This window comes from Corylus avellana, chromosome ca3 (assembly GCF_901000735.1).
Source record: "Corylus avellana chromosome ca3, CavTom2PMs-1.0".
NCBI classification, from domain to species: Eukaryota; Viridiplantae; Streptophyta; class Magnoliopsida; order Fagales; family Betulaceae; genus Corylus; species Corylus avellana.
Genome location: NC_081543.1, coordinates 38,923,628 through 38,951,441, shown reverse-complemented (window position 1 = coordinate 38,951,441; position 27,814 = coordinate 38,923,628). Strand labels below are relative to the sequence as shown.

Here is a 27,814-nt window from a genome sequence, read left to right as displayed (position 1 = left end):
TTATCAAAATAATCTATTTAAATAGCTTTAAAAATTCTGAGGCGCTACAAAAATAACCAAAAAATATTTTTAATGGAGCTCCTAGGAGTGTTCTAAGTAATCTAAAATTTTAAAAAATTTGAAGAAAACATGATGGCTTGGGAGTTAGGATGTAGTTCCGTGGCTTCCGTCCCTCGTTGTAGGAATTGGATCATCATCTTAAATTTCGCCCCTAAAAAGTGACGTGTCGTATTATTAAAAATTACTTAAAAAATCACATTTTATTAAAAAATATGAGTTTTTTTTTTTTTACATGGTAACAAAATGTACATATCACTTTTTTTCCAAGAGATAAAAGTTGTAGGAGGAAATTGATGTCCGGTTACCGGCCATATTAAAATGATTGAATCCCCTGAGTTTTCACAACCTCACAGAGCTTATCACCTTTTTCTCTCCCATGGCAGAAACACTCACCTCTCTCTGTGTTTTCCTTCTACTCCTATATCCTGTAAAGCCTCAAGACGACGCTAGGCCCTTGTTGGACGAGTTCCGCGGCGGGTTCAGTGCTGCTGGCAACAACATGAGCTTAGACGGCGTTGCAGGGGTTGACAACAATGGCTTTCTTCTGCTAACAGACTTCTCGGCCATGGCACTGGGCCACGGGTTTTATTCACACCCAATCCAATTCAAGAACTCCAGCGGCGAAGTCATGTCCTTCTCCACCTCCTTCGCTTTCGCTATAGTCCCCCAGCCTGGGATACAAGGCGGCGACGGCATGGCTTTCGCAATCTCTCCCGTAAAAGGGATTCCTGGGGGTGATTCAGGCTCTTATCTTGGCCTCTTCAACACCTCCAACAATGGCAACTCCTCCAACCACATATTAGCGGTCGAATTCGATACTTTCCAGAGCGTTCAGTTCGGTGAACCCGATGGCAACCATGTTGCTATCGACATCAATAGCATCTCATCCATCAAATCTACTCCGGTCATGCAATTTAAGGGTAATGATACGAACGGTACCCCCCTTAATTTGACGAGTAGTCAGATTATTCAGGCATGGATCGATTATAATTCGCCAACAAATCAATTAGATATCAGGCTTTCCACCGACTCTGCTAAACCCAGTTCTGTACTTTTGTCCTCTAAAGTTAACCTTTCAGAAATTCTTAACGAATCCATGTACATCGGGTTTTCTGCTGCTACTGGTTTAGCAGCGAGCTCGCATGGTATACTGGGTTGGAGCTTCAACGTGAATGGAGACGCTAAATCCCTCGATTTATCTCAACTTCCTAAGATCCAGCTCCCCACTGCAGCCACTGGGACCAAAAAGAATCGTAGAGGCCTAATTGTTGGCGTCTCTGCTTCATGTGCTCTGGCTGTGATTTTGCTTACTGCTTTGTCGTTTTACATCGTCAGGAGGAAAAAGATGGCTGATGTGGTTGAGGAGTGGGAGCATAATATTGGTCCACACAGATTTCCTTACGAGGAACTGAAGAAAGCAACAAAAGGTTTCAAAGAGAAAGAGCTAATTGGATCTGGTGGATTCGGTCGAGTTTACAGAGGAATTCTGCCAAACTCAGACACCCAAGTTGCTGTGAAGCGTATTTCCCAACATTCAAAAGAAGGTTTGCGAGCGTTTATATCGGAGGTTTCTACTATTGGGCGTCTTCGTCATAGAAATTTGGTTCAATTATTGGGTTGGTGCCGTCGGGAAGCTGATCTACTACTTGTGTATGAATTCATGCCTAATGGAAGTTTGGACAATCACCTGTTTGATGAGCCCAAATCAGTCCTGAGCTTATTAGAATTAATCTTATAATTAATCTTATATCAGGAGACTTAAGTTGGCCCACATGTCACATATATTATATGTATATAGTATCTTATTTAAATAGAAATTTTATTAAACTAAAAACTTTGGGTAATTAATGTACAGTTAACTACTAAAGGTGAAAAGATGTTTTATTTTTCACCAAGTGTTGTCTCCCTTGATGGAAGGAAGCAACGTAAGATAAATGGATAGGGGTCTTGGCCTATATAAAAGACAAGCTTGTGATATCCATCGATCACAACTTTTAACGTGAAAAACAGATAGGCCAAAAATCCTTATCTATCACTCTCCAACAAATTGAGGGTTCTGGGATTGTGAATTCTACAAACGTTCAACGAGTATTCAATTCAAGTACTTAAACAACAATGGCCAGAGGTTAGTATTTCTTTTATGTTTATATAATTTTCTCCCAAATTTCTTACATTAGTGGTATCAGAGCCAGGTTCTGTGCCATGTTGTTTAGTATCAATTTGTTGAATTTTAGTAGAATGATTGAATGTTTGTATTAGGAATATGGTTGTTGTGAGATTTTTGTTTTGGGTTTCAAGTTTCATAATGGGTATGGTTTCATGGTTTGGCCGATCTTTAAAATTTAATGTTTGTGATGCTTTAGTGGTTTTAGAAGATTAATCTTGTTGTTTTTTATTGTGCAAAATACTCTATTTTTACAATTTTAGAATCATTAAAAAACAAAGATTAAGATTTTCGGCCATTCCATTTTTCTTTAAAACAATGATTTCTTTTCATTGTTTTTGAATACCCATATGTTTCCAAACCCATAAATTAGTAGTCTTGATGATTCCGAACCAAAACCATGTTATAAAATCGGGTTTCAGTGCGAAAATTTGATGAAAAATGAGAAAACCCGTTTTTAGACCCGTTTAGGGTGAGACCCGACCCAGATCCGTTTTTCAGACCCGGCTGAAGGTAGGGGATGAAGTTCCCTACCTGAATGCAGCCCACTCGCGTACTGGGCGCGTCCAGTACACGCGCCACTTAAAAAAAAAAAAAAAAATTCCCACAACTAATGGGGATTTGCCAGCAGTGGGATTCGAACCCTACAGTACTTGGTTTGGCATAGCCGACTTTACCATCAAGGCATGTGTTGTTTTGGTTTGATATACATTTACTTATTTATATATACAATGTTATGCCATTATGAAATTACAGATTTAATGATGGAAAGTGCCTTTTATTGTGCATTAAGAATAGCCACAGCATCTTAAAACACAATGATGTGAAATTTTTATAATGGCATTTCATATTGCAATTAAGTTGTCATAGTAATTACTTTGCTCTACAGGGAAGTGATCATTTTATATGACTTAATTAGAATAAGACAGTAAAAAAAAAAAGTTATTAGAAAAATTGGATACCTAATACCCACAGGTGCAGGATCTATTTTTCCTTAAGCATTTACAAAATTTACTAGTCTTATTATGAAGATATACAAACAAATCTTATGCATAATGCGATCTTTACCCACAGGGAGATTTTGATTTGTTTATGAATTTGACATTGGTTGATTCATACTATAGTTTGTGTTTATTTCAAAGCGTTAATGCCTATTCTTGGTTATTGCAGCTACTGTTTCATCTGTTTTAAATAATGAATCTTCTCATATTCCATTTTTAAATGGAGATAATTTTTCGGACTGGAAAGACAAAATTCTCTTGACATTAGGGTGCACAGACCTAGACTTTGCATTGCGTGTGGAGGAACCACCCGTGCCCACTGAAACAAGTTCGTTAGTAGAAAAAAAACTACATATGAAAAGTGGGAGCGGTCAAACCGATTAAGTCTAATGCTCATTAAGTCACATATTAGTAAGAGCATTAGAGGTTCAATTCCTCCATGTGATAAGGTAAAGGACTACTTAAAAGCCATTGAAGAACAATTTGTTAGTTCTGATAAGGCATTAGCTAGCACTCTAATGAACAAGTTGTCAATTATGAAACATGACAAATCTAGGAGTGTGCGTGAGCACATAATGGAGATGAGGGACATTGCTGCACAACTTAAGTTCTTAGAAATTGAGATTTCAGAGTCATTCCTTGTCCATTTCATACTCAATTCTCTCCCTACTGAATATGGACCATTTAAGATTTCTTACAATACACATAAGGAAAAGTGGTCTATTAATGAACTTCTAACAATGTGTGTACAAGAAGAGGAGAGGTTGAAACATGAAAATTTGGAGAGTGCACATTTTATGACTCATAAAAAGGGCAAAGGTGCTGAAATTAAATGGAAGAAGAATGGACAAGCATCATTCAAGCCTTATGGAAATAAAAATGTATGTTTCTTCTGTAAAAAAAGGGGGCACAAAAAGAAGGATTGCCTAAAGTACAAAAAATGGCTCGAGAAAAAAGGTAATCTCGATTCTCTAGTGTGTTATGAATCTAACTTCATAGATACTCATCATAATACATGGTGGATTGATTCGGATACTACAATTCACGTTGTCAATATCATCCAGGGATTTCTCAGCCTAAGGAAACCAATGGGAAGTGAACAAGGCATCTATTCAGGAAATGGGATGCGTTCGCATGTCGAGGCTGTAGGAACCTTTAGACTTGTTTTAGAAAATGGATATATTTTAGACCTTGCAAACACCTTTTATGTTCCTTCATTTTCAAAAAATTTAATTTCTATATCTAAACTAGTACAGTTGGGGTTTGAATTTAATTTTATTGGGTCCAATGTCTATTTGTTTAAAAACTCTACAGATGTTGGCTCAGGAATCTTAGTCAATGGTTTATATAAATTAAATTTAGATCCTATTTATGAACAAAGTCTCTTAACTATGCATGATATTGGCAGTAAACGCAACATTATTGATGAGTCATCCTCTATGTTATGGCATAGGAGATTGGGACATATCTCCATAGAGAGAATCAAAAGACTAATAAATGATGGAGTCCTTAAGGCTCTAGATTTTTCAGATTTTGGTACTTGTGTGGATTGCATAAAAGGAAAGCAAACCAACAAGACCAGTAAAGGTGCCAAGAGGAGTGAAGAAATACTTGGAATCATACACACGGACATCTGTGGACCATCGATCACAACTTTTAACGTGAAAAACAGATAGGCCAAAAATCTTTATCTATCACTCTCCAACAAAAGTGAGGGTTCTAGGATTGCAAATTGAGGGTTCTGGGATTGTGAATTCTACAAACGTTCAACGAGTATTCAATTCAAGTGCTTAAACAACAATGGCCAGAGGTTACTATTTCTTTTATGTTTATATAATTTTCTCCCAAATTTCTTACATTAGTGGTATCAGTGCCAGGTTCTGTGCCATGTTGTTTAGTATCAATTTGTTGAATTTTAGTAGAATGATTGAATGTTTGTATTAGGAATATGGTTGTTGTGAGATTTTTGTTTTGGGTTTCAAGTTTCATAATGGGTATGGTTTCATGGTTTGGCCGATCTTTAAAATTTAATGTTTGTGATGCTTTAGTGGTTTTAGAAGATTAATCTTGTTGTTTTTTATTGTGCAAAATACTCTATTTTTACAATTTTGGAATCATTAAAAAACAAAGATTAAGATTTTCGGCCATTCCATTTTTCTTTAAAACAATGATTTCTTTTCATTGTTTTTGAATACCCATATGTTTCCAAACCCATAAATTAGTAGTCTTGATGATTCCCAACCAAAACGATGTTATAAAATTGGGTTTCAGTGTGAAAATTTGATAAAAAATGAGAAAACCTGTTTAGGACGAGACCCGACCCAGATCCATTTTTCAGACCCAGCTGAAGGTAGGGGATGAAGTTCCCTACCCGAATGCAGGCCCACTCGCAGACGCGCCACTAAATAAAGAAATAAAAATACTCCCTTAGTTAATGGAGGAGTTGCCAGTAGTGGGATTCAAACCCCACAACCTGGGATTCTGCATGGCCAGCTTTACCATCAAGGCAATGTATCATTTTGGTTTGATATACATTTAGTTATTTATATATATAATGTTATGCCATTATGAAATTACAGATTTAATAATGGAAAGTGCCTTTTATTGTGCATTAAGAATAGCCACAGCATCTTAAAACACAATGATGTGAAATTTTATAATGGCATTTCATATTGCAATTAAGTTGTCATAGTGATTACTTGGCCCTACAGGGAAGTGATCATTTTATATGACTTAATTAGAATAAGACAATAAAAAAAGATATTAGAAAAATTGGATACCTAATACCCACAGGTGCAGGATCTATTTTTCTTAAGCATTTATAAAATTTACTAGTTTTATTATGAAGATATACAAACAAATCTTATGCATAATGCAATCTTTATCCACAGGGAGATTTTGATTTGTTTATGAATTTGACATTGATTGATTCAGACTATAGTTTGTGTTTATTTCAAAGCGTTAATGCCTATTCTTGGTTAATGTAGCTACTGTTTCTTCTGTTTTAAATAATGAATCTTCTCATATTCCATTTTTAAATGGAGATAATTTTTCGGACTAGAAAGAAAAAATTCTCTTGACATTAGGGTGCATAGACCTAGACTTTGCAATGCATGTGGAGGAACCACCTGTGCCCACTGAAACAAGTTCGTTAGTTGAAAAAACTACATATGAAAAGTGGGAACGGTCAAACCGATTAAGTCTAATGCTCATTAAGTCGCATATTAGTAAGAGCATTAGAGGTTCAATTCCTCCATGTGATAAGGTAAAGGACTACTTAAAGGCCATTGAAGAACAATTTGTTAGTTCTGATAAGGCATTAGCTAGCGCTCTAATGAACAAGTTGTCAATTATGAAACATGACAAATCTAGGAGTGTGCATGAGCACATAATGGAGATGAGGGACATTGCTGCACAACTTAAGTCCTTAGAAATTGAGATTTCAAAGTCATTCCTTGTCCATTTCATACTCAATTCTCTCCTTGCTGAATATGGACCATTTAAGATTTCTTACAACACACATAAGGAAAAGTGGTCCATTAATGAACTTCTAACAATGTGTGTACAAGAAGAGGAGAGGTTGAAACATGAAAATTTGGAAAGTGCACATTTTGTGATTCATAAAAAGGGCAAAGGGAAAAAGGGCAAAGGTGCTGAAATTAAATGGAAGAAGGATGGAAGAAGGATGGACAAGCATCATTCAAGCCTTATGGAAATAAAGATGCATGTTTCTTCTTGAAGAAAAAGGGGCACAAAAAGAAGGGTTGCCTAAAGTACAAAAAATGGCTCAAGAAAAAAGGTAATCTCGATTCTCTAGTGTGTTATGAATCTAACTTCATAGATACTCATCATAATACATGGTGGATTGATTCGGGTACTACAATTCACGTTGTCAATATCATGCAGGGATTTCTCAACCTAAGGAAACTGATGGGAAGTGAACAAGGCATTTATTCAGGAAATGGGATGCGTTCGCATGTCGAGGCTGTAGGAACCTTTAGACTTGTTTTAGAAAATGGATATATTTTAGACCTTGTAAACAACTTTTATGTTCCTTCATTTTCAAAAATCTAATTTCTATATCTAAACTAGTACCTTTGGGGTTTGAATTTAATTTTATTGGGTCAAATGTCTATTTGTTTAAAAACTCTATAGATGTTGGCTCAGGAATCTTAGCAATGGTTTATATAAATTAAATTTAGATCCCATTTATGAACAAAGTCTCTTAACTATGCATGATATTGGCAGTAAACGCAACATTATTGATGAGTCATCCTCTATGTTATGGCATAGGAGATTGGAACATATCTCCGTAGAGAGAATCAAAAGACTAATAAATGATGGAGTCCTTAAGGCTCTAGATTTTTCAGATTTTGGTACTTGTGTGGATTGCATAAAAGGAAAGCAAACCAACAAGGCCAGTAAAGGTGCCAAAGAGGAGTAAAGAAATACTTGGAATCATACACACTGACATCTGTGGGCCATTTAGTACCCCATGTTTGAATGGTCAGAGATATTTTATCTCATTTATTGATGAATATTCACGGTTTATGTATCTTTACCTCTTTTTTAATAAGTCTGAAGCACTAGATGCTTTCAAAACATATAAAAGGGAAGTAGTGAGACAATTAGAAAAGAAAATTAAGATCGTAAGATCTGATAGGGGTGGAGAATATTATGGTAGATACACAGAGACTGTAGAATTAAGAAGATCCTCAAGAGTAAGGAGGCCAAGCATTTCTAGTGATTATTATGTATACCTATTAGAATCTAACTTTGATGTCGGACCTAAGGATGACCCTATTTCATTTTCACATGCCATGAGTGATGAAAACTCAAAATTTTGGTATAATGCCATGATAGAAGAAATAGAATCTATGGCTAAAAATAAAGTTTGGGAAATTGTCAAGTTACCTAAAGGAGTTAAAGCCATTGGTTGTAAATGGGTTTATAAAACCAAGAAAGACTCAAATGGTAACATCGATCGATATAAGGCTAGACTTGTAGCTAAGGGATTCACACAAAGAGAAGGTATTGATTACCATGATACTTTCTCTCCAGTTTCTAAAAAGGATTCCTTTAGAATAATCATGGCATTAGTAGCTCATTTTGATTTAGAGCTACATCAAATGGATGTGAAAACGGCTTTCCTTAATGGGAGTCTTGAAGAAGAGGTGTACATGAAACAACCTGAAGGGTTTTGTTCTGATAAAGATGATCAATTAGTCTGCAGGTTAAAGAAATCTATATATGGACTAAAACAAGCATCCCGTCAATGGTATTTAAAATTTCACAATGTTATTACTTCATTTGGATTTACGGAGAACATTGTGGATAATTGCATATACCAAAAATTTAGTGGGAGTAAATTTATTTTCTTAGTCCTATATGTTGATGATATCTTACTTGCAACTAATGATTTGGGTCTATTGCATGACACTAAACAATTTCTTTCCAAAAACTTTGAAATGAAGGATTTAGGTGAAGCCTCTTATGTCTTAGGCATTGAGATTCATAGAGACAGGTCTCAAAAGATGTTAGGTCTGTCTCATAAAGCCTATATTGAAAGAGTTTTGGAAAAATTCAGAATGCATGAATGTACACCCAATATGGCACCCATATTGAAGGGTGATACATTCAATTTAAGTCAATGTCCGAAAAATGTTTTGGAAAAGAAAGAAATGGAAAGCATTCCTTATGCATCTGCTGTTGGCAGTTTAATGTATGCACAGGTTTGTTTAAGACCTGACATTGCATATGCAGTAGGAATGTTAGGAAGATATCAAAGTAATCCTGGAATGGAACACTGGAAGGCTGCTAAAAAAGTTATGAGATATTTACAAGGAACCAAGAATCATATGCTGACTTATAAGAATGTAGATTATCTAGAAGTGGTTGGATATTCAGACTCAGACTTTGCGGGTTGTAAAGACTCTAGAAAGTCCACTTCGGGATATGTCTTTATGTTGGCAGGAGGTGCTATTTCATGGAAGAGCACTAAACAGACGATAATTGCATCATCTACTATGGAGGCAGAGTTCATAGCATGCTTTGAAGCGACTTCACAGGCAAAATGGTTAAGAAATTTTATCACAAGGCTTCGAGTTGTAGATTCAATATCCAAGCCGTTACGAGTTTACTGTGATAATTTGGCAGCAGTTTTCTTTTCAAAGAACAACAAAAGTAGGAGCAGAACCAAACATATTGACATAAAGTATCTTGCTGTCAGAGAGAGAATTAAGGAACAAGAAGTCTCTATAGAGCATACAAGTACAACTTCTATGATTGCAGATCCCATGACAAAAGGGCTCTCAATAAAGACATTTTCGAAACATGTAGAGAGCATGGGATTAGTGAGCTCATTTTATGCTTGATTAAATTCTTGTTATTTAGAGTACTCGTTCATTGTCAAAACAATGTTTATTTTGTGCACATAAAGTATTTGCTCCAATACAGTTAGACCCAGAATAACTTATTGGAAGTTATTCATAAAGAATTATACCATATACAGATTTTATTTTGAAAGATTCATACATTGTAATACATGGAAGGAAATGTTGATATAATAACATAACCGCCATGATTCGTGTATTGTATCTCTCTTTAAAGCGAAAACTAAAGCTTTAGTAGTTTTCAATTTGGTCATATACAGTTTTAGTTACCCAAACGATTTTAAAATGTGTTATGTGAGCCAAGTGGGAGAATATTAGAATTAATCTTATATCAAGAGACTTAAGTTGGCCCACATGTCACATATATTATATGTATATAGTATCTTATTTAAATATAAATTTTATTAAACTAAAAACTTTGGGTAATTAATGTACAGTTAACTACTAAAGGTGAAAATGTGTTTTATTTTTCACCAAGTGTTGTCTCCCTTGATGGAAGGAAGCAACGTAAGATAAATGGATAGGGGTCTTGGCCTATATAAAAGACAAGCTTGTGATATCCATCGATCACAACTTTTAACGTGAAAAACAGATAGGCCAAAAATCTTTATCTATCACTCTCCAACAAAAGTGAGGGTTCTAGGATTGCAAATTGAGGGTTCTGGGATTGTGAATTCTACAAACGTTCAACGAGTATTCAATTCAAGTGCTTAAACAACAATGGCCAGAGGTTAGTATTTCTTTTATGTTTATATAATTTTCTCCCAAATTTCTTACAGTAGAATAATGCGAACTGCGAGTAAAAGCAAGATTCTTGAAGCCCAGGTTAGACATGGGAATGATGGACAACTGATATGGAAATAAATAATCAAGGGCCCACTCAATCAAAAAGCTGAAAAAGCATAAGAGCCATTTGCCTATTAGATAGCTCATTTACTAGACTCTTGGTCGGCATCTCACTAATGGTATTTTTCTTATTTTGCAAGTGCTCGTCATTTAGTTCAGAAGCGCAAAACTTTGCATTAAATCAATATTTTTCATTGGCTATGTGTCTTCAAATTCATTAATTTTATAAGCTTTCGGCCCCTTCAATTTCATTTTAATAGCCTTTTGGCCCACTGCAGGTATGTCATTTGTCCAGCTTTCAGCTTGGGTAAAGTATCAAAACTTCAGATGTTTTTTCTATGAAGAAACGCCCAAGAATATGAAAATGTATAGTTTTTATTTTTCATTTTTTACGTATATGAATAAAGAAAAATAAATTTCATTTACATACACAAAATTGTTCTATATATCTATATTCGATACGTACTTTTCTATAATAATAATAATGAAGTGAATGAGGATTTGTTTTATCTTTATAAATTCACTAGAGACAAACTAAGTGTTGAGGTCAATCCAAATTTTGCATGAATCACATACATTGCATGAAGTTGATTTCAATTTTGCATGACTCACATAAATTGCATGAAGTTCATTCATGTAAATACGCTTTCATCTTAGTATGAATACAAGAACCAAAACCGCCTTCTTTCATCAACAAAAGCCATATTTAATTGTTAGAATACTACCCATATTGTTCTAAAAACAGAAACACCCATCATTAATCATGATATCGGGTCTGAAGAACACAACATCATCATGGTTCGAAGCCTATGCAGCCCTCTCCACATCCATCATGATCTTACAAACCGCCATCAATCAACTTCTACCGCTGCGTCTTCGAACATTCGTCTTCTCAATATTAAAGCGCTTCCTCTCTCGTCTCATCGCCTCTTGTGTCACGCTCACCATCGATGAGTCCTGGGATAACTGTCGTAACCAACTCTATGTTGCTGCCAAAGAATACCTGCATTCTAAGATTACTCATGCAAACAAGAATCTTAGAGTGGGCAACTTAGTGAGGGGTGAGATAGCAATGGCAATCCAAGATGGAGAAGCTGTTGAAGATGTCTTTGACAAAATCAAGGTTAACTGGAGATTTTGCGTTAAGGAAGATGAGCTTGGTCGGCAACAAAATCAGAATAATCCGCCAAAATTGAAGGGCATGTACGTGCTAACTTTCTCTGAAAAGGATAGGAAGAAAGTCATGGATTCTTACTTGCCTCATGTCTTAAGCACATACAAGGCCATCAAAGAGGGAAGGAAGACGATGAGTATCTACAATAGGATTAATAATAACAGATCATGGACACCATTGGCTCTAAACCATCCATCCACATTCGACACACTCGCCATTGAACCTGAGTTGAAGAAGGGTATTATCAATGACCTTGATCGGTTCCTAAGGCGGAAGGATTTCTACAAAAAGATTGGCAAGCCATGGAAGCGTGGTTATTTATTGTATGGCCCTCCTGGAACTGGAAAATCGAGTATGATCGCAGCTATGGCGAATTACTTGAAGTTTGATGTCTACAATTTGGACCTCGCCACTTTTTCCTCTGATTCTGAACTGATGAGTGCCTTGCGTGAAACGTCGAGTCGTTCCCTAATTGTTGTTGAGGACATAGACTGCAACAAAGTGGTCCATGATCGATCAAAAGCGGTTAATGTAGATCCCATGTTCTTGAAGGTAATTAGTATGTCCATATCTCTTGTTGGAATGAATATTAATGTACATTGTTTTCTAAATGGATATTGGTTTATTGTGTTTTTGTTTTTGCAGGTGACACTCTCAGGGATACTAAATGCCATGGATGGTTTGTGGTCAGGTAACGGGGACGAGCGAATCATAGTGTTTACTACAAACCACAAAGAGCGACTAGATCCTGCATTGTTACGTCCTGGTCGAATGGACATGCACATTTACTTGTCGTTCTGCACTTTTAATGGGTTCCGAATCTTAGCCTCCAATTATCTAGACGTGCAAAGCCACCCTTCCTTTGAACAGGTTGAAAGCTTGCTAGAGAAAGTAGAGGTGACTCCTGCAACAATAGCAGAAGAATTATTGAAGAGCGACGATGCTGATGTTGTTCTTGGAGGACTTGTTGAGTTCCTTGAGCAAAAGGAGATGGGAGGCGTTAAAAAGGAAGGATGAACCCATGAAGTGCCTTACATGCTCAAATAATGTAGGTTTAAGTTTGTATTAAATATATACTATTATGAATAATAATTTTATTATGCTTTAATATTTACTTTAACATTTATTATATTATATTATTCGCTATTATTATAATGAATTATTATTATCACAATAAAAATGATTATAATTGTTGTGCATGTACTTGTGAGGTTTGTGTCCCACATTGAGAAAGTGTAAAGAATAAGAGTGGTTAATATACCTAAGTGGACTCAAACTCATTAGCTTAAGCTTTTAGGCTAGAAGTGGTGTCCTAATATATATATTAATTTATTTTTATTTGACTCTCTCATGGTTAGCTTCTACTGCTATTGATATAATTGTCTTGGTTTGACGCCTTTGGTTTGACTCCAGTAAAATGAGTGGTTTATCTTGGAGTACGCATGACACTCATGTGTGTGAGAGTTTGGTCAATGTGGAAGAGACTCACAAGTGATGAAAAATTTATTGTGCATGCACTTGTGAGGTTTGTGTCCCACATTAAGAAAGTGTAAAGAATAAGAATGGTTAATATACCTAAGTAGACCCAAGCTCATTGGCTTAAGTTTTTGGGCTAGAAGTGGTATCCTAATATGTATTTTAATTTACTCTTGTTTGACTCCCTTAGTATTTCTCTCCCCAACAATAATGAATAGTGAAAAATCATGTCATTGAACCGCTAAATATCTCTTTACATTATAGATTACGATTTCAAAACGCTTGAAAAATGCCACATATTATTAAAAATGTGTTATGTTACCGTTGAGAATTGAGTATCTTTTTATTAAGTTCTTATCCTCTATGTTGTAAAAAACAACTTTGAGCAAAAAATTATTTTTTGATTTTATGAAGAATAAGCATCTCTACAAAAGTAAAGAACTAGCATTTTAGAAAGAAAAAATTACCTCAATAACATGCACATTTTTAAGGTAAAATTCTTCAAGTATTTTGATGCCTAAAAAATAAAAATAGCCTAAATTACATCATTTGAAAATCTTGTCCCTTCCATTATTCCAATCAAATCCATTATAATAATATATAAAAAGTAGAAAGAAAGCAAATTTGTACTAGAACACGATGGTGCCTCCAGGCCCGTGCTGTAGTGCAAAGCATGGGCGACGCTCGAAGGCCCCAGTAGCAAGCAACTGCGGTGGGCCTCTCCCCTAGAAAAATGAATTTAATATCATGTGGCTCAATGGGCCACGTATCAGATATTAAACTGATAAGAACATATACTTGATCTTAGCCGAAAGGCCGAGAAAGGTATGCTTTTACACTTTTTTTTTTTAATTGAATAAGGAAGAAAGGACTATAGGGGATGATCTTTTCCATTCCTGATCCGAATGGAAGAGATAATAGGAGATCCCGAGGGAATGCTTCCAAAAACAAGATTGGAAGCGGCCCATTTAGCTAGAGCACGTGCATAAAAGTTAGCACATCGAGAAACTTTCAAAGTATTCCAACTTTAAAAAGAATAAAGAACTAGACTAATATTATAAATATAAATAGCAAAAGTCAAAGAAGAGAATAAAGACGGGTTGTTTATGGCCAAAACAACCAGAAGGGCATCACATTCCAATATAAGCTTATCACAACTTGAGGAGACTGCCAATCGTGCAGCCAACAAAGCTGCAGAAGCTTCCCCTTGCAGAATATCAAAGGAATTAAGTTTCTGAGTGGCAACACCTATTAATGACCGCCGCGGCAATCGCAAAAGACCCCTTCACTGCGACATCAAAATTGCCTTTTACATAACCTACAACCGGAGGCACCCATAGAGTGGGAAGATCAAGCTCACGCCATGCAGTAATATGGTGATTAAGACTGCTAGAAACTTAAACAATAGCTTGACTGGAAGAAGGTTGAAGGCCATCATGGATAAGCAAGTTCCTAGTCCTCCAAATAAAATCTATAACAAGAGCAGCAAAGAGCTAAAACTTTCTCACCTCAGGTTGGGGAATACCAAAAGATGCCATGGGAGAGAGGATTGCAGAAATCCAATCAGAGATAGGCCGATTTGCAAACCTGGAGGTGAAAATTTGCCAAGGTGAAGAGCTCCATAAAGCAATGGACAAGTTGCACTCCAAGAATAAATGAGATAATGTTTCCAAAGGTCCCTTACAGAAGGGACACACCCAAGTAGCAGGGTCATCAGAGACCACAAAGCGACTAATCTTGGCTCTTGATGGCAGAATATCCTAAGCAACCTTCCATAAAAGGTGCTTCAACCTAGCTTGTAACTTAAGCCCCCAAAGAAACAACCATCCTTCAGAAGGAAAAGGAGAAGGCCTTCCTCCCATGAAAAGAGAGAGTTCATGCGCTGACTTCACTGAAAAAAGTCCTTAAGGAGAGGGAAGGTTGTTCCATTACTTCTTTATACACAGTGCTTAGTTTCTATACACTTATTCCATCGATGAGGGACTAAATGTTCTTCCACGCTTAGAAACATGACAAATCATTAAGTGTGAACAAGCATATAAGGGAGATGAGCTAGGGACATTGCAATTTAACTTAGGGTGACGTTTTCGCATTGCAATTTCGTAGACAAAAAATGTGATTTTAAACTAAATTGCATAAAATGGATCGTTTGGAATTGCATTTTAAACTATTTGAAAACGTAAAAAATCTACGTTTTCAATTCGCAAGCAATAGAGTATTTTTTTCACATGGTTCTTGGTCGATTGAGTTACCCCTTTAACACACTACAAGACATCTATTTAGGAAATGGAATTGAGTTCACATGTTGAGGCTATGAGAATCATAATATCATTAGACTCGTTTTAAAAAAACCGATATATTTTGGACCTTGAAGAAACCTTTTATGTTCCTTTATTTGGTGAGAATTTGATTTGTATATTTAGGCTTGTACCTTGTGATTTTGAATTTGACTTTAATGGCTCGAATGCTTATTTATTTTAAAAAATATACTACTATAAGCTTTGGGACCTTAGTTAATAGTTCATATAAATTGAATTTAGATCTTGTTTATGAACAAAGTCTCTTACCTTTGCATCATATTATTGATTCCATGTCATTTTCACATGACAAAAATGGACTTTGTCAGATTCTATATCTAACAGATTTTGATGTGAAATCCAATTACACACATCCAATTACCCAAGATGCATTCATTTCATTTAAAAAAAAAAAAAAAAAAAAAAAACTTTTTGGTAGAATTTTGCTTGACATGCACTCGTGTTTCATCAAATTTGACAATGACGTTAAGCTCCCCTAACCACTATGGGCCTCGGTTGTTGGGCCGTCGAGGAGGGTAGCAATTCATTCATTTCTCCCTAACAACCTCTCCTGTATAACCTCAATTCTTGGGATGACACTTGGCACTTTCATTGGATATACACTTCTGTTATAATTCCTTTTCTTAGAATAGCAGCAATCTCTTCAAAAATAACAAGGGTACCATCCATATAATCGCATCGGGATAAGGACAAAAGTTTTCTTTCAAACTAGATTTCACTGTAATATTGTCGTCAGCATATAAAAGAAGAATTATTGAAACGTGAGATAAAAATGTAGTATGCATGTAATTTGTCAATTTTATCAATTGATTAATGTTAAAAAAAACAACATTTTTATTTTATAATGATGATGTGTTAGTTTCAATCAATTTTTTTTTTATTTTTTTTTTTTTAACAATGACTGATCTAAGGGTTGGTTGGACTGCTACATCAGTATTTTAAGATAATTTTATAATTTATTTTAATAAATTTGATTAAAAGATAAAACTAATTTATCCATAAGAATATGGATCTACCACTAATTAACCGGACCCAGCTATGGGTTAAATAACAATTTAAAAAGTTAAAACTAATTATCAGCAATTTATACCAGTCCAATTCTTTTTTTTAAATAACAAATGGGTCCCGGTTATAGATTAAATAACCATCAGATGTAATTATCAGCAATTTGTTTAAGTCTCTTAAATAACCATTAAAACTAATTCCCAACAAGTCTTTTTCAATCAAACTCAATTTCTTGATCTGCTGACAGCCCTTGATGCTCAAATGGACGGCACATGATCAAAACATGCGGGACCTCATTGTTCCTTATATATGGACGACTACATAATATCATCACCACTCACCTAAATGCCTGTAAACGTTCATCGTACGCACATATGTCTTGACTCTTTCTTGATTACATTAAATGATATTCCTTAGCTTCTCCGTAAATCCGTGAACATCATAGTATTGTAATGCGAGTGCTATTCTCGCGAAACCCATCTAGTTCATGGAGATTAAAAGAGAAAAAAATGTATATAGGATTAACATGAGAAGATTTATCCAAAATAACAAATGGTTGTAGAAATGTATATAGGACTCTGTTTTGTATAGACTTTCAAATTAAACAGAGCTCCTTAATTCTTGTCGTTTATAGAAATCGTTTTCTTCGTTTCACTATCAAGAAAATTATGGTTTAGTTTAGGCATTATGATATTATTATTTGTGCAGCTTGATTAATATCTGATATTCCCCCGTATGCTTTTTGTTGGGTTGTTATGGGGTTCTCTGATTCTTTGTTTGGCAAAGCTGCCAGAAAGTTCATCAAAAGGAAAGATAGCGATGCAGGCGAAGCAGGTTTTACTCAATCTTCTTCCTGGGCTGCCTGCATTATCGTGTCATTTGACTCATTTTCTATTTGTTTTGTATTTAGTTTCAAAATCTCTTTATCCCTGAAAAAGTTCATTTGTCCTGTGGTTATGTTGAATTCTTAGGAGCTTCCTTTTCCTTTTCCTTTTCCTTTTTCTTTTTCTTTTTCCTTTGAAATGGCTTATCAGTCACCCTTCATCGTGCTACTCGTGGAGTTGTTCAAAGTGGGTAGTTTTTATTTCTTTAGTTTATTATAGCATTCCTTGATCATCATTGTAGATTTTGTTGCTATTTAATCAATTCAAGCAAATGGGTAGTTCTTTTCTGTGATATGATTCTCATATGAACCGTTAATTTTAGTCCATTAGCCAACAAGAAGTTTTCCATGACGAAGGAAACGATGAATGTTTTCAACCAAAAAAAAAAAAGATACATTTGTTCATTAATTACTTGGTTTCTCATGATCTTGAATTCAATCTGGTTCTCATACTCCAAATTATCAGGTCGAGCACTGGAAGAACTCAGAAGTTCTCTTTACAATGAGCTACGAACCTCCGAAGGTGCTAAGCGCCAACAGCAAAGATTTTGTGGGCCGGTCGTGGCAATGATATTTAATTTCATGGTTTCTGTCGGCATTATTATGGCAAACAAATTGGTCAGTGCCTTTCCCTTTCTCTTCTTAATTATATGTGGTGGTTTGTGTTCTTTCGCAGCTTTAGCAAGCTGCATAAGTTCTTGATCTTCTGGAAACTTTGTCTCTGTTTGTACAATCAGGCTTACATTAGTTGTGATGCAATCATAAATTCTGAGGGTTATTAAACCTTATCAATAGGGTCATTTGTATAATTTAAAGAACGTTTATTCACAAAGTAAACAAAATGTCACGGCTCCCTCGAAATAGCCATATATATATATATATATGTTTTTTGTATGATTGTTACAAGTTGATTTACTTAACTTCAAGTGGTATATATATATATGCGTATGCTTTTACAGGTGATGGGGAGAATTGGATTTAACTTCCCAATTTTTCTCACATTAATCCACTACATTACTGCATGGATTCTACTTGCCATTTTCAAGGCATTCTCACTGCTTCCAGTCTCCCCACCTTCTAAAACAACTCCCGTGCATTCTCTCTTCTCGTTGGGGACTGTCATGGCTTTTGCCTCTGGCCTTGCCAATACCAGCCTAAAGCATAACAGGTTCTAATCCATAGTTTTACATCTTTATAAATTCCAATTGATCTCAATCTGTCTTGTATTCTCACTCTTCAGCTAATGGGCAGTGTTGGTTTCTACCAAATGGCTAAAATTGCTGTCACCCCTACCATTGTTCTTGCAGAGTTCATCTTCTTCAGGAAAACCATTTCTTTCAAGAAGGTGAGCTAAAACTCTTCACTCTCTCTCTTACTTCCATACTTTTTTTCAGTTTAAAACTTACATGAAGCACTCCATTTTTGTGCAGGTTTTGGCTCTGGCTGTTGTCTCTGCAGGTGTGGCAGTAGCAACTGTAACAGATTTGGAGTTCAATTGGTTTGGTGCTTTGGTTGCAATTGCATGGATAATCCCAAGCGCCATAAATAAAATCCTGTGGTCTAACTTGCAGCAGCAAGGCCATTGGACTGCTCTTGCGTAAGTAGTATACCCTCTGCCTTTGCATCACTGGCCAGAAGATTTAGCATTGTCTAATACACTGCTTGAGTGAAAATCGGCCTTGATTTTCACTCGAACATCATCAAGTTGTATGACAGTCTACTAAATAGTTTTACTTTTTATGCAAACAACATTTTCTTGAGTGCAGGTTGATGTGGAAGACAACTCCAACTACGGTTTTCTTCTTACTAGCACTGATGCCATGGCTGGATCCACCAGGAGTGCTAAAATTTAAGTGGAATCTCTATAGCATTGCAGCTGTTCTTATATCTTCTGCACTTGGTTTTCTCCTTCAATGGTCGGGAGCTTTGGCGCTTGGGTGAGACACTATTACATTTCTGTTTCCTTCATATTAGTAGCCATACAAAGAAGTAAAAATCTGCAGTAATGGAATGTTAAGGACAAGTTCTTTTATTTGCTGACATCTGTTGTGTATGCAGGGCAACATCGGCAACTTCTCATGTTGTTCTAGGACAATTCAAGACTTGTATGATAATGTTTGGAGGCTATCTTTTTTTTGATTCAGATCCAGGGTCCATAAGCATCTGTGGAGCTGTTGTTGCTCTTTGTGGAATGACAGTATATACATCACAGAACTTTCAGAAATCGGGTGAAAGTTTGAGTAAGCAGAACTTACCATCTCCGAGACCAAAACCAAACGATAGAGAGAGCTTTTTAGAGTCGGACGTTAAAGATGCTTCAAATGTTGTCTAAAATGTGAATTAAGCAATTAGCTAATAACATAATTCTTTTGTGAATGAGAATAGGGCCTTGGCATATCCTTCTATGTCATTTCAACCTTAGGAATCATAATTAACTCTTTGCATGGGATGTAAATTCTGTCCAATTTTATTTCTGAAATTTGCATTTTTTTTTTTTTTTTTTTTTTTAAAGTTCTAGAATTTTGCAGTAAATCAACTCAGACAGATTCTATTGTATTTTCAGAAAATATCCAACTATGTGCTGCTCACTGCAATGAGACAATTAAACTTAACTATAGTACCTTGACGCCATTCTTGTCATGTGAGATAAAAGAGTACAAGAGCAATGGTTCAAATGGATTAAGTTCCCTTTGATTAAGGGTGCGTTTGGTATTGCAATTTCATAAACAAAAAAAATATGATTTTAAATCAAATTGCAAAAAATTGATCGTTTGGAATTACACTTTTAAAAAATTTGCGATTTGAAAATGTAGAAAATTTGCATTTTCAAATTGCAAGCAAGGTGGTATTTTTTGAAAACGCACAATTTTAAAGGTTAAATTGTGATTTTAAAAGCCAAACTGCAATTTTACCAAACGTTTAACTGTATTTTTAAAAATCAAATTATACATTCTAAAATCACAATTTTGACATCGCAAATCCGTTTGAACATAATTCTAGGAAAATAATCATGGTCGATTCACTTAACCCATTTCCCATTACAGCTTGTTCATTACAATTTTATAGAAGCAATAATGAATTGGGAGGATAGAAGAGAGAGGACCATTACAGCTTGTTCATTACAATTTTATAGAAGCAATAATGAATTGGGAGGATAGAAGAGAGAGGAAAGACCGAATTGAAAAGATGCATGAGATTCTCACAGGCTCTAAGTACGCAAATATCAATTGTACGAATTTCCTTCTACCTAAATTGGAAGAAAACTTTGTTAGAGGAAAGAATAATCTTTTATTTGAAGTGTGGAATTGGCTTTAAAAACCAACCAATAAATTATCAATATAATACCTTCATTTCTATCCAATCGGTGCTTGAAAACTACAGTCAAGCTAGCTACTAGGATAAGACAATGAACAATTAGAATCCCTTAAAAGAACTCCCATAACATAGTCAATTCTTTCCACTCCTATATTCTTTCTGTACCAGCAGCAGAAGAAAAAAAGGAGAAAAATAAAAAGGAAGAATCAATCTTGTAACCAACACCAATCTGAATTTTCCAATTAAAACAAAATAGAAGTGCCTGTTCTCCTATAACAATTACAGTTGTATAATCCAAGGTTCCATGCTCGACCAAAATGTAATATACAGGTGAGACAAGAGAAAGGAAAAATTGGTAAATCCCACCTATTCTATTCACCTCTTAGTTCCCTATAAGAACATCTTTAAGAAATTACTAAGTCTAAGAAAATAGCTGATGCTCACTAGCCAAAATAGAAGACTAGAAAATAGATGAGGAAAAAACTAACTCAAAAACGCCTCGACCTTTCTCCCCCACAAAATGCTCTGCATCTCATATTTACACTCAGGCTAGTTTTTCATACTCCCCCAGAATTGATCCGCAAGGATCATCTATTTCTACAATGAAGCCTAATGCCAGATCAAAAATTACTAATCCAATTCATCTGTGCATGCTGAGGCTGCTGGAAAACACCAGATGGAGGTGCTCCTGTTTCAACAGCTCCAGCCACGGCCTGTGAGTGTTGCAGCATTGGAGATGAAGCAGCGAGCGGCTGGCCTGAGTAGATTCCAGAAAAGGCACTATGACCAGCCTGTGCGGGTGGGAAAGCCACATGCTGTCCGTGAGGGGGTAAGTTGTACAAAGAATTGAGTCGCAAGTTGGACATTTCCTGGCTTGGAATCCAGACAGCTGGACCTTCATTCTGCAAAAATACCCAAAAGAAAACATTGTGTGAAGGGATATAAAACTTTGTGAGGTAAACATGGCAACTAGGATTGCGTCCCTGCGTGCTTTTAATAAATTTGAATTACTTACTAAAAAAAATGACACAAAATCACACAACTGAGATTACAAGCCCCATCGAAAAGTAGTATTCTATATGCTAAAACTTTATGTCCATGCAAAGTAAAAAAAAAAGAGTTGAGATCACGCCTAATGAAGCGGAGGTCACTAGTTCGAATCCCCCTCCCTATGCGGACATGTCACAAAAAAAAAAAAAAAAAAGGAGTTGAGAAAGAATGAAAGAAAACCAACCAGTTGGCCAGTCGTGTAGATATGATTTTCCTTCAACTGAGATGTTGCAAGATCCTCAATACCAGTAGAGCTTCCAGAGGTCACCGCTGAACCAGGACTATAACCAACAGGGGGAGCTATGAATGAACCAGCAAACGGAAGTCCCATATGATTTGGATTTCCTGCATTTGCCCCGGGCTTCAATTGAGGCAGAGATGATTTAACGCCAGCAGCAGGTACAGATGCTTGAGTTAGATATACATTGCCAGTAGAAGGCTGCTGGGGAAACCCATTGTGGCCTAAATACTGATGCATTTGTGCTATATAGAATGGATGGTAGTAGGGGCCATATGGGATTAGAGGATAAGGCTGCCTCAAAAAAGGAACTGACTGTGGAGGCACAGAGCTCTGAATAGGTGGAGTTGGACTGCGGCTGGACAGAGCCGGAGAATTCCCACCCTACAATATGACATAGAATCAGAAGCATACAAGAGCATTTAAATTTCGATAAAAAGAAGAAAATGATATTAAAATGAAAATAAATGCATACTCAAATGCTGATCCTAAAACTTTCTGTGCAACTATATACATGAAAGATCTTAGCCCATCTAGGATTTAATATAACACCATCACTCCCAACAAGACGATTCTTACTTTTCCCACGAATATTGCACTGCAATACCAAAAAAAAATCTGATGGTCATGATACTAAAATACTGCCCTTCATCTTGAATTTGACAAATATACATTGTTCCCAATACACAACCAATTCTAAAACATTTTAAACGAATTGATAGATAAAAATGCATGAACACACATGACAAATACATCCAATTGCAGTATCAAAATGCAAGTTCGAAAACTTCAATAAGAACAGAGGCCCAGTTATTCAGACATTTAACTAGCAGACAGTAAAATTCCTAACTGTCCTAACACAATTAACGAAGGCAACAGAAAATGAATTTAAAATAAAGAGAAATTGTAACAAAATCAAGAAGCATATAGCAGGACTCCAACAATAACTAGGAACAAACAAATTAACATGAAAAAGCTGGATATGAGAATAACTGAGAGCAACGGGGTTTAGAGCTTACGACAAAGTTTGGAAAGCGAGAAGTTTCCTGTGCCTGAGACTCAGATCCTTCAAATTGTACATGTTGGCTCCCTAGCATGGTCGGCACTAAACCAAAATTGTAGTTTGGTGCATTTTGAACAGTTGTGTTTTGGGGGCCTTCTTGAGGCAATAATATTTCCTGCTTCATCTGATCATCTTTTGAGTCTGCATTAGATGAACCATTGCCTTCTGAAGGAGGAACATGTTCGAGTACAGTCTCAGACACAGATTCTGGATGATCAAGAAAATCTTCTGGTGCATCTAAGGATACAACTTGGTTGCTGCATGTAATATGAAATAGCATGGTTAGTTCAAGTTTTTTTAGAAAGCAAACCAGAATTCTTTTAAAATGTAAATTAGAGAAGTAAAATGAAAAGCAAAACAAAACAACCCCCACCCTCTTTTTTAAGATAAATTTTTTTTTTTTTTAAAAAAAAGGCGACCATTTTCCATGACCATAATTCGCAGTTATCCACCAAGGATGGGAACCTTCCTACATTCACGTTCTTGTGGAAGACCATCCACAAACAATGGAGCGAAGTCAGAGCCTGCTCCAAATCTGGACATAAAACAAAAATTAAGCTACAAAATAAACATTCACCAACCTAGAAGGTTCTTTAGCAGTTTCATCACTCTCCTGAGAGGACTCAACCGCAGATACAGTGCTATTGTTGCCACCAGTGCCGCTGACAGATTTCATACTTAATTCAAAAATAGAATCAAAGCTTCCAAAGGTCAATCCTCTTTTCATAACTTCAGAGACCTGGAAATGATTTGGAAAGGTAACATGTTGCTTGTCATTAACATACGACTCAGCTGGTGATTGAGAGATGGCTTCAACTGTAGTAGCTGCAACCTCAGATGCGATCACTGTTTCAGAAACACAAGCAAGTACAGAAATATAAGCATTTTTACTGCAACCAAGTATTAAAACTTCACAAATTTGGAGGACTCAAAGAACAATTCAAATGAAACCTTATGGGAAAGTTACATGTGTAGTTAGCAGCATGGAAAATTCAAAAATGTACATCATGTGCAAGATAAATGATGACATCAAATTTCTTTTTTTTTTTTTTTGATAAGTAAAACATCAAATTTCTTTTTTCCTTACAACAATGCAACAAGTAGCCTAAAAAAAAAAATCTACTAGTAAAACAGTACCTTCTTTAGGGATGACAGCCTCGTCTGTTGACTGAGTAGCATAATCTGAAGAACCATCAGAAACTGGAGAAGAAGATTGTGAAGGTTCAGACACCTTATTCTTTTGAACCACCTGGGACTTGCTTGGTGCCACTTTTTTGTGCATGGAGCTCACAGTTTTTGAGGCTGCTTTTTCATTCTTGGACAACTCCAAGTCACTAACATCTGGGGAAACCTGTTTGTTTCCTTGAAGATTATTTGGTTCAGCATCTAAACTTGGGCTCCCTACATGTTTATTTGTACCTACAGCGCCAGGTTGTTGGGAGACAGCTGGCATCAGAACCGGATCCAAAACAGAAAAATAAACACCAGACATAGTTGCTGGAGGAGCAGAAGGAGACAGTTTATCAGAACCTGATGTAGAGTTTCCTTGCTTAACTGCAGAGCCCGTGGGAGGAAAGGCTGCAATGACAGCTGAACTACCTTTTGGGACATGACCACCCACAGATGATTGGGAGGAAGGACCATGAGTCAGACTACCATTCGACAGACTTGTGGGGCCATTTGGTATGACAGCTGAAGCTCTGTAAATGATAAAAACATGTATGTGAAATTCATTTTTTTTTTTTTTGATAAGTATGTGAAATTCATATTTGTATGTGTCTATTTCAAGAGATATTGATTAGTGGAATTAGAAAAAAGCAAACTGGTATGAAAACCAAAAAACACCAAAATACCAAACTTGGATAGAACAATTACTTTTTCAGGAAAGGAGCAGCATTGTTTTTGGTTTTCTGAGCAACTGGCACAGAGCCTCCCCTCTCTGTGATGTGATTGATACCATTTTCCCTTCTAACGGCCATATTCCTCCCACCACTATAATCTGACAAGAGAAGTTTGTCAGACAAAATAACATAAAATTCATCAAAAAGAAGAGAAAAGAAAAAATGCAACCTAACAGCGATATAATTTTAGTATCTATACATCGAAAACAAAAAGAGAAAAACAGTGGATTTCTAAAAGTCTACAGCAACGCAAGTTATTTGAAAGTCTTGCCCACAGAGACCTAAATTTTGAATCAATACATATACATATCTATATAACGTCGTAATTTTATATATTTTACCATGCTACAATGGATAAGATGGCCCCGAAGTTTTACATGGGAAATGTTTTTTTTTTTTTTAAAAAAAAAAAAAAGGAATAAAAACAAAAGAATTCCAGCAACATAACATCCCAAATTCTTAGTTGCAAAACTCAGAAACTAAAAAGGGTGATCATGGACTACGGGAATCTCTACTCAAGCAGTATGGATAAGGAAGAAGGCCCTAAACTTCAGCACTAGAAACCATCACATATTTAAACAAGGTGGACCTTTGGAGGTTTTGCTTGAGAGGAAATAATAAAGAAAGGAAAGAGAGAAGCATTGCATATGGTATAATCCTTATCCAATCATCAAAAGTGAATTTGCCAGAAGATATATCAGAACAGTTACCTTGACCACCCCTACCCAATCGCCCCTGCGTGAATCTAGAACCTTCAGATTTTCCGCTGGTCAAATTCTGCAACAGTACAAGCAACTAAGCATAAAGTCCGCCCGCAAGCTTGAAACACCAAATTAGACATGATTTTCACCCACATAATTTTTTCTCAGGGTATCACCCACATAATCTACTACACTTGTATCCCTAACCAACCACACAAATAAAGTAAGGTAACCAACTACACTTTAGAATTGCCATGAAAGAGACTGGTCTCAGATAGCAAGTGCATATATGTCCAGAAATTGAACGCCCAAATAATTTCAGCATAGACAACAAGTCAGACTAATAATGGTCAATTGTAAATCCTTTCTGATCAATTATTTATCAAGAAATCCTTTCTGATCAATTATTTATCAAATAATCCTTTCTGATCAATATACATGTATGTGTGTGTGGAGAAAAATCATCAGCTGATGATTCAATGTCCACCTTCACCTTCAGTCCAACAACAACAAACGAAAAAATGACCAAACCAAAGATGTGACTACATGTTACATGAAACAACAGATGTATATTTTGAGGAGAGACAGTATTTCTCTTTCTATAAATTTAAGAGTTATCTTTTCGTGTCATTAATAAATATTGAGGGTTAAAGCATGTTGGTAACAATGAAAAACAAGATCTTTAAATCCAAGTTTTAAAAACCACCAATCCCCAGTGAAAATTAACCTACTTAAGAGACAAAAATCGCAAATAGATAATTTATTTATCTGAAATGAGCTACACTGAGCTGCATCTTAAATCATAAAATTTAATAAACTAAGGCTAAATGAGAGCTTTCTCAGTGAACCATGGAAAAAATTAGTTTTAGCTAATAAACAAGGACAATGATATCTTACCTCCTTCCTCCGCTCTCGTTTCCTTTTCACCACATGGAAAGTATCTGCCAAAACAAACAATACGCACATTATCTTCAGGAGGCCAAAAAGCCAACCATTAATCAAATTAATAATCTGTTAACGTACTTCTATTTCTTCTTTATTACCATAATGCAGTTGTTTTGATATGTTCACTAAAGATTACAATTTTCCCACTCCCCCACCCACCGATAAAAGTATAGTAAAAAAGAAAGAAAAATTTTTTTCCCTCGGTTTCTCAGGAACCAAACACAAACCAAATAAATGATAAAAGAATACTTATACTTCTTCTCGATCACCATAATGCAGTTGATTTGCTATGTTCATTAAAAAATTACGGCTTTGCCTTCTTTTCTAAGCCACCAAACACAACCTTTAGCATATAACCAAAAACCAGAAAACCCCACCGATATGAAAACCCAAGAAACGCCCTCCAAGCCCCTAGAAAACACGCATACACAAAACCCTAATGCACAGAAACACACCCAACGCAGCAAAACCCTAATGCAGATAGACACAACATAGATAGCTAGACTGGTAAAAATACCCAGATAGAGGAGCTTCTGGGCGGTCTCGTTGGGATCCATGGCGCACTCCATGTGCACGGCGTAGATCTCCTCGTCGCTGTGCTGCTTGCCTGTGATCTCCCTGATGGTCTCGATCGTCTTTCTCATATGGTCAGGGATCGACTGCGAAACCCTAGTTTCTCCCCCACCCCCTCCTCCCTCAGAAGCCACAGCCGCCATGCCGCTTCTGTTTATTTTCTTTCCTAGTTTTGCTTTGGCTTTTCGTTTGTTGTGTTTGAGACAACACAAGGCGAAACAATGTAAGAGTCGACAGATTGAGTTTATATACATACAATACAATGAATATAAATTCTAGTATAATTAGTTGAATAATTAGTATAATTCTCAGTCTCTTGTTTCTCTCTTCTTCTTCTTCTTTTTTAAAATTATCTTATAAATTAACAAAGTAGTTCATATAGGTGCCACATGATACGACATATGTTATAGATTCATTGTTTAAGATTTATGGTGTTTCGCCCTTTTCTATTTTAATTTTAATTTTGTTTTGGTACCGCCATATATAGGTAACAAGAAGATAGGGTTTTTGTTATTCAATTTTTTTTTTCTTTTTCTTTTTCTATTTTCTTTGTTTTATAATTTTGGTGCTTGGCTTTTTTTATTTTTGGTGATAAAAAAAAATAATAAATAAATAATTGATCCTCAAGTAATTACTTATATAACTAACTAAAATGTTTTTTTTTTTAGATAAATGTTATGTGCTGTCTTAGGGTTCTTCTGGTCTAGGT

General features: G+C 35.9%; 4 protein-coding genes and 1 non-coding gene across 7 annotated transcripts; 3 read left to right on the top strand and 2 right to left on the bottom strand.

Annotated features, from left to right (window-relative positions):
* The first annotated feature begins 396 nt into the window (after window positions 1-396).
* Window positions 397-1,885, top strand: LOC132175963 (L-type lectin-domain containing receptor kinase S.4-like). Its single transcript, XM_059588064.1, has one exon. It carries the CDS (start codon window positions 437-439, stop codon window positions 1,796-1,798), a length of 1,362 nt encoding a protein of 453 aa, XP_059444047.1. The 5' UTR covers window positions 397-436; the 3' UTR covers window positions 1,799-1,885.
* Window positions 1,886-11,226: 9,341 nt separating this feature from the next.
* Window positions 11,227-12,654, top strand: LOC132174608 (AAA-ATPase At2g18193-like). The gene is made up of 2 exons (XM_059586241.1): window positions 11,227-12,189; window positions 12,283-12,654. The coding sequence occupies exons 1-2, from the start codon at window positions 11,227-11,229 to the stop codon at window positions 12,652-12,654; spliced, it is 1,335 nt and encodes a 444-aa protein (XP_059442224.1).
* Window positions 12,655-13,750: 1,096 nt separating this feature from the next.
* On the bottom strand, window positions 13,751-13,942 carry LOC132176746 (U2 spliceosomal RNA). The gene has a single exon (XR_009439601.1). It is a non-coding gene; the product is annotated as a U2 spliceosomal RNA (small nuclear RNA).
* A 3,030-nt stretch (window positions 13,943-16,972) lies between these two features.
* Window positions 16,973-19,773, top strand: LOC132175879 (nucleotide-sugar uncharacterized transporter 2). Its single transcript, XM_059587963.1, has 7 exons — window positions 16,973-17,270; window positions 17,786-17,937; window positions 18,279-18,487; window positions 18,571-18,664; window positions 18,750-18,916; window positions 19,086-19,256; window positions 19,378-19,773. The coding sequence occupies exons 1-7, from the start codon at window positions 17,192-17,194 to the stop codon at window positions 19,649-19,651; spliced, it is 1,146 nt and encodes a 381-aa protein (XP_059443946.1). The 5' UTR covers window positions 16,973-17,191; the 3' UTR covers window positions 19,652-19,773.
* A 1,073-nt stretch (window positions 19,774-20,846) lies between these two features.
* Window positions 20,847-27,333, bottom strand: LOC132175589 (GBF-interacting protein 1). 3 transcript variants are annotated; one of them, XM_059587571.1, is made up of 10 exons: window positions 27,050-27,332; window positions 26,485-26,528; window positions 25,597-25,663; window positions 24,861-24,984; window positions 24,516-24,685; window positions 24,123-24,404; window positions 23,567-23,810; window positions 22,942-23,242; window positions 21,869-22,306; window positions 20,847-21,536 (listed from the first exon to the last, which is right to left on the bottom strand). In XM_059587571.1, exons 1-10 carry the CDS (start codon window positions 27,246-27,248, stop codon window positions 21,255-21,257), a joined length of 2,151 nt encoding a protein of 716 aa, XP_059443554.1. In that variant the 5' UTR covers window positions 27,249-27,332; the 3' UTR covers window positions 20,847-21,254. The 3 variants fall into 3 exon arrangements, with proteins under 3 accessions (XP_059443554.1, XP_059443553.1, XP_059443551.1); XM_059587570.1 differs by having other exon boundaries at window positions 23,567-23,831; window positions 27,050-27,331; XM_059587568.1 differs by having other exon boundaries at window positions 23,567-23,831; window positions 24,123-24,685; window positions 27,050-27,333.
* Between the last annotated feature and the right edge of the window lie 481 nt (window positions 27,334-27,814).